Here is an 18,122-nt window from a genome sequence, read left to right as displayed (position 1 = left end):
ATGTCAAAAATGGTTTCAGAACTACCAGATCTGAAATATAAAAGAATTATATTTAGGCACCTTCAACAGATTGAGAGAATGATCGAGAAAGCTACAGGTGAAAGAAAAGAGAGCCCAGAAAAAAAACTTTAGAAGAATTCAGGAAAACATTACAAAAACAAACTGAAAACATTAGAAACCACACAAAGCAACAAACAGGAGATTAATACCAAGATTTCAGAACTAGATAGCACACTGTGAAGGAGTGGTGGTGGTGGGGTGATATGCTGTGAAGTCGGTTCCGACCCACAGTGACCCTGTACAGGGTTTCCGAGCCTGTAAGTCTTTACGGGAGCAGAAGGCCTCATCATTCTCCTGCAGAACCTCTGGTAGTTTCAAACTGCTGACCTTGCCGTTCACAGACTGATTCGTAACCACTACACTAACAGAGCTCCTTACTGAAGGGGTGGAGAAGTAGAATTAAATCAATGGAAGTCTAAATTGGTGAGTTTGAATCTCTCAACATTTTATCAGCTACACGAACAATCAGAAAAAAAGAACCAAAAAAATCCAAAGCCTAAGAATTATGTGGGACATCATCAAGAGGAATAATTTATGTGTGATTAGAATTCCAGAATAGAAGAGACAAAGCAACCCACAGAGAAAAGAGTCAAAGAGTTGTTGGAGGAAAACTTCCCTAACATCATGAAAATAACAGGATATGCATATAAGAAGCTGAACGAACTTCTCACAGGATAGATCCCAAAAGAAAATCACCAAGACATATTATCATCAAACTCTCCAAAACTAGAGACAAGGAAAGAATCCTGACAGCAGGTAGAGAAGACAAGTTACCTATAAAGGAAAACTAGTAAGACTAAGCTGTGATTTCTCAGCAGGAACCATGTAGGTAAGAAATGAAAAAAACAAAAAACAAAAGAAATACCTGCCAAACAAGAGTCATATATTCAGTAAAACTGTCCCTCAAATACAACAGTGAATTTAGGACATTTCTAGATAAACAGAAATTAAAAGAATTTGTAAACAAACAAACAAAATAACCCCAACAACATAATTATTAAGGGGAGTTCTTTGGTCAGAGAATCAACAGAGTAAACAACTACCTGAGAGTAACATACATGACAATATCAACCTAGATATAGAGATATATACAGAAGAAAGATGAGGCTTTCTGCTCCTGCAAAGATTTACAGCCTCGGAAACCATATACAGGGTTGCTATGAGTCAGAACAGACTCCACAGCACTTAATAACAAGGTAAAGCCAATCCACAAGACTGAAAATAGGAAACCGGAGCTATCAGTTTACAACAACAATAACAAAAAGCAACCAAAGTAAAAAAAAAGGAATTAGTGCAGTTTCACAACTTCAGATGAAGCTGAAATCAAGTAGATTTCAAAAATAAATAAATATATTTAAAAAAATAAACCTAACTGTAGCCCTAAAACTACAACTACTCCTGTTGTTGTTAAGTGCCGATATTCCGGCTCACAGTTGCCCTATATAGGGTTTCTAAGGAGTGGCCGGTGGGTTTGAATCACCAACCTTTCAGGTCAGTTGCAATCCAGTGCAATATCCTGCAGTGCCAATACCAGGAGTACTCTTAGCCCTGGCATAACTCCTGCCCCTAACCTCAATCCTAATACTACATAAAACCCTAGGCCTAGCCTTGTTGCTATGTGCTGTCAAGTCGGTTCCAACCCATAGCGATCCTGTATAGGGTTGTCGAGGAGCGGTTGTTGAGTGTGAACCACTGACCTTGCAATTCAAACTAACCTTGCAGTCCAGTACATTATCCTGCAGTGTCACACCAGGACTCCATAGGCCTAGCCTTGTCCCAGGTATAGTCTCAACCCTCACCTAACTCTTTACTCCTACACCCCCTGCAAAAAATAGTGTGTACAAGATGATTGTAATTTTATACAAAGAGTTACAACGGATAGAAAAGCCTGGAAGGATATGCATTCAGAAGTTAGTAACTGTCTCTAGAAGATGTGATTATGGGCCTTTTTTATTTTCTCAAATTTTCATATTTATGACAAGATATGTGTTGCTATTGTACCAAAAACCAAATCAAACCCACTCCTATTGAGTGCATTCCAACTCATAGTGACCCAGAGAGTTTCCAAGACTGTAAATCTTTATAGGAGCAGAAAGCCTCATCTTTCTTCCATGGAGCGGATAATGGATTTGAACTGCTGAGCTTGTGGTTAGCAGCCCAATGCCTGACTCACTGTGCCACTAGGGCTCTTTTGTTGCTATTATAGCCAGAAGGAAAAGCTTAGGGATTTCCTGATCCTGTGTGATATTGGGTCAGTCCCTTCAATTCCCAGATCCTCAGTTTCCTCATCTGCAAAGTGAAGGTATGAAAAGTACCAACTCCGCAAAATAAAAATTTAAAAATCAAACAAAAAATAAAATGAGATAAAATGCTACAAAAAGGTACCTAACCCACCTCTGAGACCTCATTAAAAATAATCCACACAAAAGGCTTCGCATATAAATAAATGTTCAGTAAGTGCTGGTGATGTTTATTAATCCTGTTGTTAGCCCCGACAAAAAAAGATATTTACATTTTGTGCTTGTAAGAGAAATTTCACGGTGTGCATGTGTGAGCATGTGTGTGGTGGTATATGGCTGTGTGTGTATACGTCTCAGTGGTGGTGGTGGTGTGCCATGGAGTCAGTTCCGACTCATCGTGACCCTGTATAGGGTTTCCAAGTCTGTAAATCTTTACGGGAGCAGAATAGCTCATGTTTCTCCTGCGGAACAGCTGGTAGTTTCAAACTGCTGACCTTGAGGTTAGCAACCCAATTCGTAACCAGTATGCTACCAGAGTTCCTTTAAGTCACGGTAGGTACATGCATATGTGTGTGTTGCCTGCATCTGTGTGTATACACATGAGTGCATTGTGTGAGTGTGCAGGTGTGTATATATGTGAGTCTTTGTGTGTGTGCATGTGTGTGTTTTCTTTCTCCAGAAGGGAAAACCAGCAGGAGAGAGTGGGTGTGGAGACGCTGCGGGAGTGGAGCCAGCTGCTGCAGGAGGGAGGAGACATGGAGCTGACACCGGCGCCATCAATCCCTGGCTCACCTTGTTTTCATCAAAGACGTTGAAAACAAATGTGGCGAACTTGGTAGGGTCTCCAAAGGGGAAGAACTGCTTGTAGATCTTCTGGAAGCCCGCTGCATCCAGCTGCCCACTGGGACAGTCCTTGATGAAGCCTTTGTACCTGGAGGCAGCAGACCAGGAAGATAAGGTAAAAGAGACACAACATCACCCCTCCATCAGGTACTCTTTTCACTAGGCCCCAGAATGGCTGAGAATCCCTGTTTAAAGAGCCAGTGCCACAAGTGTCCTAGCATAGACCTGGACATCATGGGCAAGGACTCAATCCCACCTCTGCCTCATGTTGGCTGTGTGACCTTGGACAAGTGACTTTATCTTTCTGAGCCTCATCTATACAAGAAGGATGAAGGACAACGTAAGAATTATCCCAGATACTCTACTTGGCCACCTTGCATATTGCTGTAATTCTGGAAACTATGCCACCTGTATTGCAAACACCAGCATGGTCACCCACAGTGGAAAGGCTTCAGGGGAACTTCCAGACTAAAACAGACTAGAAGGAAAGTCCTGGCAATCGACTCCGACTCATAGCGACCCTATATACAACAAAACGAAACACTGCCTGGTCCTGCACCATCCTCACAGTTGTTACACTTGATCCCATTGGGGTAGCCATTGTGGCGATCCATCTCATTGAGAGTCTTCCTCTTTTTAGCCAATGGAAACCCTATGGATCACAGTAGAATACTGTGTGATATAGTGCTGGGAGCAAAATACACAGGGTCTGTAACAAAGGGACCCTGAAGATGATGCCTGACCAGACAAGGTTCCGTTCTATTCTACAAGGGATCGCCATGAGTCAGTGCTGACTAAACTAACAATAGCTGTGCTGGGAGTCCTGGTTACTCAGCCCACTGGGCTCAACATGGGGGCAGGGTGGGAGTGGGGGCATGTAAAATAAGACTCAGAAGAACAACCTCTCCAAGGCCAAGGCACAATGCACTCCCATCTCTCTATCTTCCCCACTGATTGCCTCTCAACACAACAGACAGTTCAGTGCTGGTGGGTGGAGCATATGGGCCATCAGCTGGCTCCTCCCACATGCTTGCATCTACACACACACACATACACACACATACACACACACCCCAACAATCTCAGTTTCCATGGAACTGAGTAAACCATGAAAGGACAGCAACAAGCTCAGAGGGCACTCTGGTTTGTTCCAGCTGGACTTATCACCCTTGTCTCCCCAGGACCCAGCATTGACATGCCAGATACCCTGTCAGCTGATGGCATCCAACTCTTAGACCGTGCCTTTGCAATCCAACTCCAGGCTCTGCTTTCATCAGCTGTGCAACCTTTGGCATGTGATCTCATCTCTCTGACCCTCATCTATAATGAAGGGACATTGATCACACCCAGAATGTAGGAACAGAATGAGATCTTACATGTCACACTTGAAGCAGGACTGGCATAGAGAAAGAAAACTCAAATGCTGGGTTTTTTATCAGGTCATGAATTGCTTCTGTGGGCAGTTTAGGCCCCCCACCTGATAGAAAGCTAAAGGGGGATCACCTCCATCCATCACGGGGCCAGACTCTTGGCTAAAAACTCTGCACACCTTATTCTTCTTGGATGTCCACAATAGCCCTGTCTACAAGATATTTCAGTGATGTCCATTCTAAAGATAAAGAAACAGGTCCAGCAAGGGGAAGTCATCTGCTAGTCCTGACAGCCCCGACAGTAGCTGAGGTGGACACGGTCTGCTGAACTCACACCTGTTGGTCAGGCACCTGCTCTCTGCCTAACCAGGGTCTGCACAAAGATGCCACCTGCCACTAACATCCAAGGAGAGGGTTCTGAGAGCATTGTGCTTGGATTAGGATCTAGTAAGAGGGAACACATGGAGAAATCCTGTTCCCTTATATTTCCAAGAGGACAACCTAAGAGATCTGGAGTAGATGTCCACAGACGAGGACCTGTCAGGACACACAAGGTACCCAAAGGGAATTCTGCAGTGGAAATTATGGGGTCAGATGTCAGATAGAAAACAGGACAAGACACCAGCGAATGACCTCAGCTGTCCCCTGACAGAGTGTAGGTTATTGAGATGCCCGGAGGGGATGGGAAGATGAGTGGAGACCAGAGACACAGAATGTGATGTGAGTGGAAAGCTTCCTTTTCTGAGTTGGACTGGAGCGAAGACAGGGACATCCCAGCATTGCCCACAGAAAGCGTGAGGTCTTCAGAGAAGGAATTCCACCCCCTAAAGGCACCTTGAAGGGCCAGAGGCCCAGATAGGTCCTGCTCAACCTCTGAGGTCCTATCCAGTCTCACTCCCAGCTGGAACTTTCTGTAACAGCCCCGTGACAAAGGGTCCCAATGTCAGGCTCCGTTTATGTATAGACCCTCAATCAGTAGGCACCCCTAGGTAGCACAAATTTACTAGCTGAAAGGTTGTCAGTTCCAAACCACCCAGAGATGCTGCAGAAGACAGGTCTGGTGATGTGCTTCCAAAGATCACAATCTTGATGATGATCCTTTGGAGTCGTTCCGTGTGCATACATGGGGTCCCTGTGAGGCAGAGTCCAAGCAATGGCAACTAAACAACTGATAGGTTCGATTATCCGCATTTCACCCATAAAGACATTGGGGCACAGAGAAGTCAGGCGATACAGCCCTCTCCCATCCTGCTCCCCATAAAGCTCCTTCCCAGCGACTGTTTCAAAACGTTTCCAGTTCAAATCTTCACACCAGAGCCTGGGACTCAAACAAAGGAAGGAGGAGCACTTCTGAGACTAGAGCTAGTCCATGACCCTGGGCCCTCAGGCCAGGATGGGTCCCAGACAGGGGGAGGGAACATGCCTGGCACCAGGATACACCCCACTGTTAGCAGACCTCTCTGGATGTTGGGGCTGTGGGAAACTATTTTCTCTTTGGGCTTCTGCATACCTTCTAACTTCTCTATGACAGGTTGGTGTTACCTGAGTGATTATAAAAGGCTAGGATAAAACAAAATGCACCCAAAGGCCTCTCAGGGACCCTGCCCACAAGCGGCTCGCGGCACACGCCAACTCTCTGGAGGAAGGTAGTGTTCTCAGGCAGCAGCAGCAGCCATCAGCACTGTTAACAGCATTAATGGAGGGCGGGTGCAGGGGTGCAGGAAGGCCAGCCTCAGTGGGTAGTTTGGGGGGCTTGTCCAGGCTGTCACTGTCACTGCGGGGAACCCAGCCCCCTTCAGCTCCATTAGCAGGAGCCCCAGGAAGCCCAAACCCTAGAGGTAATGCCTTCTGGTTGGTCCCAGTGGTTGCTCCAGCCTCCTCTTGCCATCCCTGCCCCTCACTCCCGTATTCCACACCCAACCACACTTTCTAGAACTTGCCATGCTATCCCCAGCCTGTAAAGTAGCTGTTGTTAAGTGCTGTGGAGTCGGTTCCTACCCATAGCATTTCCGAGGCTGTAAATCTTTACGGGAGCAGAAAGCCTCATCTTTCTCCCGCAGAGCAGCTGTTAGTTTCAAACTGCTAACCTCACGGATCGCAGCCCGATTCGTAACCACTACGCTACCAGAGCTCCTTAGCCTGTAAAGTAGTTCCTCCTAATCTGCTAATCCATCACATTTCAGTTTAGACATCACTGACTCCAGGAAACCACCCTAGCCCTCCAGGTCTCTCAGGCTCCTGCCCCATTATATTCCAGGACAGCCCAAGTTCAAAACCATCCTCCACTGACTGAGTCCCAGCCCACAGCAGGGGCTCAGTCAATGTTCAGTGAAATGAATGAAGGAATGCATAGGCTGCCAGGCAGCAACAGAGAGCCCATGAATGGGACATCCAGGCCAGGGACATGGAGGTAGGTGCTCCAATGGGGATGTTAAGAAAATGATGTACTCCCACCCCTCTGTGTATTCAAGGGAAATTAAAGGCCCAGAAAGGGGTGAGACTGGCCCAAGGTCACACAGCAAATTAGCAGCAGAAACAGGGCTCAGAGCTGGAGACTCTGCCTGCCAGGCTCCCCACTGAATCCACCCAGCAGCACCACCCCCGTGTCAGCGCATGAATAAAGTGCCAGATACCCAAACATTACGTAACCAAGTTGTTCATCATCAAAGGGTGAAATGGGGCACCCTGCTTACACAGCCTGAGTTGTCCCATGTGCCCCAGTCACCCCAAATCAGCACAGCTCTGATGCCAGGATTTTCTGTGAGGGTCCAAACCCCCAACCCCGACTATAGCCCCAACTACAGCCTGCTCACTAACTGCACCTCCACCCCAGGCCTCCATGTGGATCCACCTGCACCCCCAAGGAGCTGCCACCCTACCCAGTGTAAAGTTCACACCCATGAATTCTATCTCCAGGGAGTCAGGGAGATGTGACTCCATCCCCCACACCCAGGCCCCAGGCTCAGGTTCCAACAGGCCTGGCCTCCTCCTCCTCTTCCCACCAGCCTCACCGTCTCTCAGTTACCTGCACTTGTGGGCCCCGTCCTGATGCCCAGCAGGAGGGACCCTTCCCTGCAATGCCCCTTAGTTTCCCTGCTGGTAAAATAAGGGGCTTAGACTAGATGAGGGTCTCATCATCCAAGCCCTTTTGACATTGAAGTCTTTGATTGGAGTGCTGTCCTGGGCACTGCTGGATGTTTGCAGCATCCCTGGCCTCTATCGCTGAGATACTAGTAGTGTTCTCTGCCTTTGTGACAATCAAAAATGCCACCCACATCCCCAGGAAGCAAAATCGCCCTCAGCTGAGAACCGCTGGACTCATGGTCCCTGGGAATTCCAGTGAACACAAGATTTTTCATCTGATTTCCCAATGCTCTATAATTCTAAACCCACTGAGGCTACCACTTAGGGAGTAGCTCCCATGAGTGAGACACTTTCCAGGAATGAGTTCACAAATTGTATCAACAAGCTCAGGAGGTAAGCATTCTTAGGGCCTGCTTTACAGATGAAGAAACTGAGGTTTAAAAGGTTAAGTCCTCCTCCTGGCTTAGGGTCTTCAGAGTTATTCTGTTCAACCCATTGGTTCCCCTTACTCCTTACATGGCTAACTCCTGCTCACCCTTCTGGCCACCCCAGACTGGGTCCCACCCCATACATGAGCGCCCAGACTAGGCATCAATAATAGCTGGTGTGACTGTCTTCTCAGTGCATGGTGTAGTCCACAGAAGCAGACACCATCTCTTCTCCTTCACCCTGCAGCTGCAGTCCCACTGCTGTGTCTGGTACATACGAGGTGCCTAGTAAGCATTGAGGACTCACACAGCAAGCAAACAGGGTGATTAGAACTGGTGCCGGACTATGCCTCTACCTCTGTCCTTGGTGTCTTGATGGGGAGAGAGGAGTCAAGTCACCAATGTCCTGCCCATCTTCCTAGCATCCCAGAGTCACTACGGAGGCTCAAAGCCCTCAGAGCATCCTCTGTTTGATTCTGGATCCAGGGTGGGCTGCGCAGTCGCCAACATGATTAGACCGGAGAGATGGGGGTAAAGACGGCGAGGAGTAAGCTGCTATCATAATTCTTCCTGCAAGCTGGCAACTCGGGGTGACCAGCAGGGTCAGCATTTTGGGGTAGGGGCTCCAGACCAGAAGCTCCAAGCATCACAGAGAATGAACAACCCTCGGAGTCTACCACACAGGTCCCACAGTTAACAGATGCCCATGTGTGCAGGGCGCTGCCCAAGCCAGGCGGGCACTCACTCCTCACATGTGTTTCCAGTGTGCTATAGCGACAAAGGAAAAGTACCATTATGACCAATCTCGGTGCTTCACGGGTTGCATGATATATGCATACATTTTGCAATATGAAAAGGAGTTTCATTTGTTAAAAGTTGAAAGATCTGAAAGAGATGGCTTCCAAATCAGACTCAGGTTTGATTCTGGCTCCACAGCTGACACATGTGAACCTTAGCAGGTGACTTTCCTTTCCTGAACCTCAGTTTCTTCATCTGTAAAGTGGGAACCACTATATCACCTGTCTCAGGAAGTTAACAGCAAAGGTTGTGCCCCCTGTGCCATGCCAGTCACCCCCTGGGTGGTCCTGTCCTCCCAATTATCTCAAGAAGGAGGCCTCAGCAACTCTCCCCCCACCAAAATCCTTCCTACCTGACCTCCTGGTGTGTAGGGTCAGGACCTTTCAGGTAAGCGCTCAGATCTCCTTGATGCCACACCCTCACCCAATAACTCAGCCTGGGGCATTTGTATAAGGCCATATTATCACACAGCCTAGATCAACAACAGGGTTCTTCACTCTTTAGGGATCAGAGACCCCTCTAAGAAACAAATAACAAGCTTTGAATCCCAACTAAGAAAGATACGTTCCATGAACACCATATATCGGATTTCCAGCCACGTGAAGCATCAGGTTTGAATGTGTTTGGAAATCAGTTCTTCAAGACAGGGCGGAAATAAGAAAGGAAAAACCCAGATTCAACAGAGCATTCTTACACGTCTTTAAAAGGGGGAAGGGGGGAGAATCTGTCATTTCATGAAAACACAGAAGGCTGAGTGCCACTTGCAAAACACCCCGTGACTTGACACAGTGCTTCCTCTCCCCATGCCTCCCACTCCTTCTCTCACCCCGCAGCATCACCAGCCCTGGGCAAAAGCCTGTGTCACAGGAGACTCCAAGCACCTCATCCTTCCCAGGCCCTGCTGTGGGCCTGGCATACAGTAAGTATGCAGGAAAGATTTCCTGGCTGGATGGCTGGATGGAGGAATGGAGGGATGGACAGAACAAGCAAATGGACAAACACTCTCCATGCACCACGGATCCAGTTCCACTTTCACCTCTAATTCTCTGAAGCCTTGAGAAGGCCCCAATGCTATCAGTTTCCAAAAGGGTCCAGCCTGTTAGAACTTTCCAGAACTCACTGGCTCTCAGTTCCCACAGAAACCTGACCTTCTGGGACCCTGCTTGAAAGGAAGCCTCACATCCTTCCATGCCAAAGGGATAAAATCACAGTGGCAGCTTTCTGCAGGTAGGAGAGAGAAAAAAAGAGAGAGATGACAGATAGATAGATAGATAGATAGATAGATAGATAGATAGATAGATAGAGAGATAGATGGATGATAGATGATAGATACATATAGATAGAAGATAGACGATAGATAAAAGATAGATGATAGATAGATAAATAGATGATAGATGACACATAGACAGACAGACAGATGGATGATAGATGATAGATAAAAGATAGAAAAAGATAGATGATTAGATAGATAGATAGATAGATAGATGGATAGATAGATGATAGACAGACAGACAGATAGATAGATAGATAACAAAGCCTAACCCCAAGCTGCAATCAACCAAACGCAGCTGCGAGTGCAGCAGCAGCCTTGGCAAATTGTTCGCCCATTATCTTTTCAAACAACTCCCTTCCCGTCGCATCCCCTTCCCAGAGCTCCCTGGAGACCTGATTTCAGACAATCTGGAGGAGGGATCCAAGCACATGGATGAGGATAATTCTTCTTCTTCCCTACCCCCACCACTGCCTCCTCTTCTGTGGGGTTTCCCAGAGCCAGAGCCAGCAGGCCTGAGCCAGGGAATAGAGAGAATTAGACCCAAACTACACACACATACACACACAAATATGGCACTGTGTGAACCAGGTAAGTATCTCCCTCTGAAACTTAGTTTCCTAATCTGTGAAATGGGGCTACACCTAAAACTTACCTCATGGCCCTGCTCTAAAGTATTAGCACAGTGTCTGGTCCACAGGAGATATCCCATGGATGCTAAGTTATTAATAAAAGGCCTGACTCTATATCCATGTCTGTGTAGGATGGTCCGAGATTGACAGCTGGCCCTGTTGAGGCGGCTGCAAAAATCTTCCTGCTTCCACCCACTGTTTTTGATACAATACTGCTGGGTTGTTTGGTTATGATAAAAGCAATACAGTCATTACAGAACATTTGGAAAACAGAAAATATAAGATTTTTTTAAAAAAACACTCATCATCCATGATTCTACCACCCAACACACCCACTCCAGTCTGCGGCCTATCTCCTTCTCATCTTTGATTCACCCCCTCCACTTTTTCCATTGTGCAACTGTGTGGAATGTACTAGGGTGCCCTGCCACTTCCACTAAGCATTCTGTTGACTTTACTTTCCATGATGATGATTTCCACAAATACCACCTGAAAAGATCCAGAAACAGCTGCAATTTCTTAATCAGTCCCCCTGTCCTTCCTGACCTTTCACTAAAGTGAGTAGGGACTAAGGTGGTCAAGAACAAGGGATGTGGGGGTGGCCTCTAGAGCCCTAGGCTGGCTGCAGACCCCAATGCTGGCTCAACCTTTCTAAGCCTCAACCACCTTCCTCCTCAGCTCCTCCAGACAACTCTACCAGCAGCCCAAAGTGGGAGGAGTGAGATGACGCCATGGATGCCTAGCTGGGATTCCCAAGTGTTACATCACTGTTACCTGGGCTGCCCTCCTGACAAACTGGACCAGCCCTTCTAGAAGGTGCAGGTATGACTAGTGTAGAGACATGTCCCAGGGGCTGCAGGACCTCTCCTGTCATGTGGCCCTGGAAGCTTGGGCAGATCCTACCTTCCCAGAGGTTCTGTTCTTGACTGTGAAGCAGACCGGGTAGGACCTTCACTGTGAGGATGAAACAATGCCTGGCACACTGCAGTGCCCAGGAAATGTCTGAATCATCTCTCCAGGAAAAGCCTCACCCTTGTCCCTGCCTGGATCAGGCCCAGGCAGGTACAGATCCTGGCACCCCTCTCCCCAGGCCCAGTCTCCCAGCCCCCCTAGGGGAGCAATCACAGCAGTGGCCAGGACATGAGAGGTGGAGGATGCCAGCTTCACATCTGCCCCATGACCGCCCCCCAACACCACCACCAGCAACTCTGACCATGACCTCCCCTGCCCTGCCCCTCCTCAGGAAATACTGAGCTTATATGTGGCACCAGAGCCTTCCACTATGTGTTCACTCATTCCTCATTCAAATATACACCCACCAGAGCAAGAACTCAGGTTCTGTAGTCTCTGAACCTGACCCTTCTGTCTCCTAGCCACAGACCTGAAACCACTAAGCCTCAGTTTACTCATCTGCCATGTGGGGATGGTGAACCATACTAGTGTCCAGGACAATGCCTGTGGAACACTGAGCACTCAGCATGGCAGGCCCTGGGGACACCATGATGAACAGACAAAGGACAGCAAGGAGACAGAGAGGGACATACATGTTTAAATGCAACCCAAGGTGTCACATGGTGTGAGGGGAGAAGCAGCACCGAGCTATGCAGGTTAGAGGAGACCCCTAACACAGCTGGGAGGGAAGTCTAAAAGAGTGATCAGTTAGTCAGGCAAAGAGGAGGAAGAGTGCTCCAAGCAGAGGGAACAACCTGGGCAAGGATCAGGATGCCCAGAGGTAAAATGAGGTCAAGTAACAGCTAACGATTTATGTTTGCCATGAGACAGTCTTGAGGCTGGAGGAATTTGCAGGGGCCTGAGGTCCTGAGGTCTCATGTTCCTGCACCAGAACATGAGGGGGTAGAGGATGCCAGCTTCACATGTGTCCCATGACTGCCTCCCACCAACACCACCAGTATCTCTCTCTGACCATGACCTCAGGAACATGCCGGAGGTGAAAACGGAATCTCAGAGCCAGGGAAGGTGGAAGCAGAAACCTGGCATTCTGAGCCAATTCCTTAATATCCACCTCTCTCCGTCTATCTAGCTAAAGAGATAGTAAGTAGTCTAGCACTTAGCCATTTCAGCCATGCAGGGAATGCTGATGAAATCTTTGGCACTCATTACCGTGATAGTGTAGACAAGGGTTCTTGGAGTTTTCATTCAAAGAAAAAGTGGCCTCTGACTGCTGTTCATGAAGGAGGGAAGACACATACCCATGGCACTACAGAAGGCTTCATAGGGAAGGTGACTTGGGCTAAGCCATAAGGTAGAGAAGCGAGGAGGGAGAGCTGTGCGGACCTCAGCCCTAGAAGAAAAGGATGGAGCATCCCAGGAAGACAGAGCTGAATGACAAAGGCCTAGAAACAGGAACATTTCTGGGAACTGAAGATGTGGGAAATGAGGCTGGCGGCAGGTGGGACCCACGGCCGGGTCTAGGCTACTAAGTGCTCCCTCCACATTCTGCTCCTCTACCACTCACCAGCCAAGCTCTGCTTGCCTGGCCTGAGGATCCAGCAAGGGGTCAGCAAGGCTGGACAGGCAGTCACAGCTCTGTACTCTGAGCAGCTTGGACTCCAAGACATGGCAGTGCAAGGGTGACCCCTGGGGTCTGTCTACATCTGGATGGGAAGCCCAGGAGTCTCGTGGCCATGGCCCATGATAGCCTCGCTGTGTCACGGAGGCTGCCACTGGGAACAAAAGAGCAGCAGCAACAATTGCCATCTCCTGGGCACTGCGCTCTGCCCTGGGCATGAGCTGTCCTGACACATCATCGATTCTGTTGTCAACATAGGGAAACTGAGACTGAGCGAGGTTAAGTCACTTGTATGAGGTCAGTTGATAGGAACAGACCAAGTCAGCACTCCACAGTCTATTTCTAAACTACTGGAATGTCTACCAGTCCCTACCCTCAGCTGAGGTTCACCTTAGAGTGTGAGCCTCCCCTGTGCTCCACATTTCACAATGACACACAATATTTCACTCTCCTCCCCTAGACCCAAAGCAGGCAACACTAATCCAGACCTCGCTAGTCACTCACTGCAAGACTTGCCATTGCTCCATGACAGGCAACCTCAGAATTCTTCTTAACACAGCACTGTAAGCAGTGACTATAAATTCATTAGAACTGGCATCCAAGAGGAAACGTATTCACCATCTTTAATCCAGTTCAATCAGTCATTTTCTAAAAGGGGGGCAACTGAGCCCCCAGTGAGAGGAAACAACTTCTCAAGGTCACAGGGTAATTTAGTGACAAAGTTAAACAGGGAACCCGGTTCCTTGACTTGTTTCTCTCAGATCACGAATCCCTCCCTTTGGTGAGCAGACCCTGGAATTAACACTTCAGGGCCTTGCGGTCATTACAGGTGCCACGCAAGGTAAAAAATTACCAACATCCCAACACCAACCATGACCCCAACTCTATGAGAACTATATCAGCCCCAAATGAACAAAGGAAGTCAGGGGCTTTGCCTGAACTGCTTTGTGGGTAAGCCACTCCTAGGGCCCCTCCATATATCCTTGTCCTGGGCTACCAGACTATGGTCCCCATCAGTGTAAAGTCCCCCTGGTCCCCAATGTTTGGAAAAAAGGCAGCCACTCACCACTGCTGGACTTCCTTCTCCGTAACTGCAAGAGAAAAGACAAAAGTGAAAATCAGCCCTTTAGCTGAGGCAAGAGCCACAGGGAATAGGCAGACCCACCATGTGAGCCCCCCTCTTTACCCTCTCCACTCCACAGCCTGCCTGCCCAAGTAAGGGGTGTCAGTGCGCGCTGAACAAGACAATGTTCCCCTGGTGAACTTCAGGGCCAGTAGGGGCTCTGTGTCCAGCTACCCCAGTAGGGGACAAATAATGCCCATCCCTCCCCACATCCGCTGCTGCTGTACTATGCTGCCTGGAACACACTTTCACATTCTCCCTGCTGCCCTGGGCTAAGGAGACAGGGTTTCAGGGTTGTTACTCCGAGGCTGGTATTTAAGACATACTCTTTGCAATCTCTCAGTCCCTGGAGATGAGGTGATCAGAGAAGTTGCTGCCCAATTCCTACATGTCGGGGGCCCAGCCCAGCCCCAGCAGTGCCCTAGCACCCTCCCCTCCAGCCCTCACTAACCAGTCAGTCCTGAGTTCATTCATTGCTAAGTCATGAACGGAACCAAGCCATATAAAAGGGCTGAGCCTTGAGCTAGGCCCAAATAGTCATTCTTTACTGAACCATGAGATAAGTTTAAAAAAAAAAAAAAGGTTTTTTTGTTTATTTTTTCTGAAAAGGACTGAATTGGTTCAAGCTGGAACCAAACCAGTGTTCTTTCTGAAATAACCGAAGAACATTAAACCACTTTCAAGCTCCCACTCACACCTTGCCTCAGGAGTGGGAGCTCCTCAAGCCCCCCATGCCTCAGTTTCCTCATCTGCAGAGTGGGAATAATAGTAATAATACCTGCTAGCCAGCGTTGTCCTGGGAATTCAATCATAGCAGATGTAAAAGCTCTTAGATCTTAGCAGAGACCCGGGACTTGAATGTGCTCAATATATGTTTGTGGAATAAATGAATGAATAAAGAAAAGACAAACAAGTAAACAAAGGAACAAACAGCAAAGTGGGTGTTGGGCTGAGGTCAGGTGAGTAAGGGAGCTGGAATCCTTCCAGGGAAGTAGGAAGAGAAGCCCAAGGGCTGTTTTGAGTTGTTTGTGTCTTAGCAGATGTGGGGAGACCACTTTTTAAAAATCACTCAAAGCAAGCTTGTAATAACTGCCAAGTGCTGGGTGCCCACTGCGTGCCCAGATCTGTGCCCAGGGCAGGCCTCTGTGCTTTGGCTCGCCCACCCTTACAACGGCCCTGAGAGAAGACAACATTATTCTGCACTAACACCAAATGGGGACAGTGAGGAACAGAGGGTCCAGCAAGTGGGTGATCGGGGTTTTGAACTTAGGTCAGTGGCTCCACATCCTGGGAGACTGAGGAAAGATGTGGTGTAAAAGAACATGATTTTCCAAGAGATAGTTTTGGCAAAGGATACAGTGTGGGAGGGATGGAGAACCAGGCTACATAAGCCTGTCTCTGCCACCCACACCCAGAAATATTGTGAAGCAATAACCAAAAAGACAGCAAGGGTCACAGGGACACTGCTAAGTGTGAACCTGAAGATACAGGACACCTCTCAGAGCATAGTTGGAAACTTAAGAGGATGTACTCATCACCTGGGTTCAGATTCAGCTTCACAGCTTACTACTAGCTGTGTGTCCTTGGGCAAATTATTTCCCTGTCTCTGTGCGTCCTCATCTGTAAGATGGGCTTGTTGTTCCAATTCAAGCATTTGTTACTGTTCACAAGAATCCCACAAGCAAATGCGAGGAGACTGAGGTTCAGAGAGATCTACTCACTTACCCGAGGTCAGGGTCAGGCTGTGTCTCCAGAACCCAGGATGGACACCCAATTAAGCACCCTCCCCAACTCAAAACTGCCAGTGAGGCTACAAGACCTTGCATGACCTTCTCAAGGGACAGCATCATATGACACAAACAGTCGGAGCTGAGTGGCAGGTCCACTGCTGGCCATAGGTAGCCTCTGGCTTCACAAGGCAAAGAGGGATTCCTGGACACCCTCCCTCACAGACCCCAAGCAGCCTTCCCCAGAGCCTCTCTGCCTCCAGCCTTCCCTGTCCCCAGACCAAGTCCTCAGATTGAGGAGGGCACATGCTTGACTACCCTTCCAACCCACACTTTAAAACTGTCCCCACCACAGAAGACTGGTGACCTGCAGGTAGCAAAGCCCCAGTGGATGTGATGTGGAGTCAGGGAGCAGCTAATTATCCTTTAAGTAACAGTTGAGGGTGTCAGGTATCCCCCCTGGCCAGCAGCTCTTACCTGCTTCAGTCTACAGCCTCAGAGGGCCTTGGAGAGCCCTGCCCCCAGCCTCTCCACCAACCAGGAGCTCCAGGAAGGGTCAGGCAGTCCCAGATTTACCATCTACCACCCAGCCTATGTGGTGCTGTGTATTAATGTGCCAGACTGCAAAGCCATTTAAACTGCAAGGTCGGCAGTTCAAGCTCACCAGCTGCTCCTCGGAAACCCTATACAGGGTCACTATGGGTTGGAATCCACTTGATGGCACTTCACAATAACAACCCAGCCTAGATTTAAGTCCTGTGAGCCTTGCTGAGCCCCCAGGAGATAAGTTAAGTCACTTCACAGAGGTCACTGCTGAAAAGAGGCACAGCCAGACCTCAGCCCAGGTCTGCTCAATGCCAGCGTCTATGTTCTTAACATTCTCTGGGTTTCCGGGAGCTCAGTCATTCTCATACCACCTTCACAATGTTTCTCTACCCACCTGTCCAATGAGTCACTGTGGATTTTTCTTGAAAAAACCCTTGTTTTTACTTACTTCCCTTATCTACCATTGTCTAAACAACTGTTTTTATGCACCGAGTCAATTCCAACTCATTGGAACCCTGTGTAGGATTTCTGAGGCTGTACATCTTTTTGGAAGCAGAAAGCCTCATCTTTATCCTGTGGATCAACTGGTAGGCTCAAACCACCAACTCTGTGGTTGGTAGTCCAGTGCTTATCATACAGAGCCACTGCACTCCCCATCTAAACAATAATAATCATAAAATTATAAGTGATATATGCTCATTGCATTTGTCCTAATATACAACTATTAAAATAAAATAATAAAAAATGATCGCATCACAATAAAACATTAAAAAAAAAAGATTGTACTTGATCCAACCTGGCATCCTCAGTCACAAAACAACATTCCATCGTGTGCCCCTATTCGGACACAGTTGGAAGGCCACGTTATCCATGGAGCTCTCCTGCCAAATGTAGTTCACCTGAGTCTAACCATGAGGACGTAATCAGATAACTCCAGAATACAGGGCATCCACAAAGCAACTGGCCAGGACACTTCAAAAAGCAAGTGCCATGAAAGACAAAACAAGGGAAGAGACCATTCTAGAGAAAGAGACCAAAGAGACAAGGCAACCATGTATATTTACAATGGTCCGAAAGTGGGAAGAGCCATCAGCAGGTGATTTGACAAACAAAATGTGGTACATACATACAATGGAGTATGTATCACTTACTCATAGGGAGAAGTGAAGTCCAGATCCATGCTACCACCCGGGTGAAACTTGAAAATATTAAGCTCCCACTTACACAAAATATCTCAAATAAGCAAGCATACAGAGACCAGAGTTGGGGGAGGCATTGCTTAAGGGAAATTTTGTGAACAATTAATGGGAATATTTTGGAACGATATGATGAACAAAATTAATGTCACTGAATTATATATGTGAAGAATGTTGAAATGTCAAATGTTTTATTATATATACTTATTGTCATAGGATTAGCACTGGACTGTAAGGTCGGTTTGAACTACAAGGTTGACAGTTCAAACTCACCA

At 47.8% G+C, this 18,122-nt stretch overlaps 1 protein-coding gene across 1 annotated transcript in view; it reads right to left on the bottom strand.

Annotated features, from left to right (window-relative positions):
• Window positions 1-18,122, bottom strand: part of NCS1 (neuronal calcium sensor 1) — a 69,417-nt gene that overhangs the window by 12,497 nt on the left and 38,798 nt on the right. The window contains exons 2-3 of the mRNA XM_006834873.1: window positions 14,322-14,346; window positions 3,093-3,231 (exon numbers count right to left, since the gene is read on the bottom strand). Coding sequence (XP_006834936.1) covers window positions 3,093-3,231; window positions 14,322-14,346 — 164 coding nt within the window. The remainder of the gene's footprint in view (window positions 1-3,092; window positions 3,232-14,321; window positions 14,347-18,122) is intronic.

Source organism: Chrysochloris asiatica, unplaced genomic scaffold (genome assembly GCF_000296735.1).
Source record: "Chrysochloris asiatica unplaced genomic scaffold, ChrAsi1.0 scaffold00014, whole genome shotgun sequence".
Taxonomy (NCBI): domain Eukaryota; kingdom Metazoa; phylum Chordata; class Mammalia; order Afrosoricida; family Chrysochloridae; genus Chrysochloris; species Chrysochloris asiatica.
The sequence above is the reverse complement of the archived record's forward strand: the minus strand, read 5'-3'. Positions and strand labels throughout refer to the sequence as shown.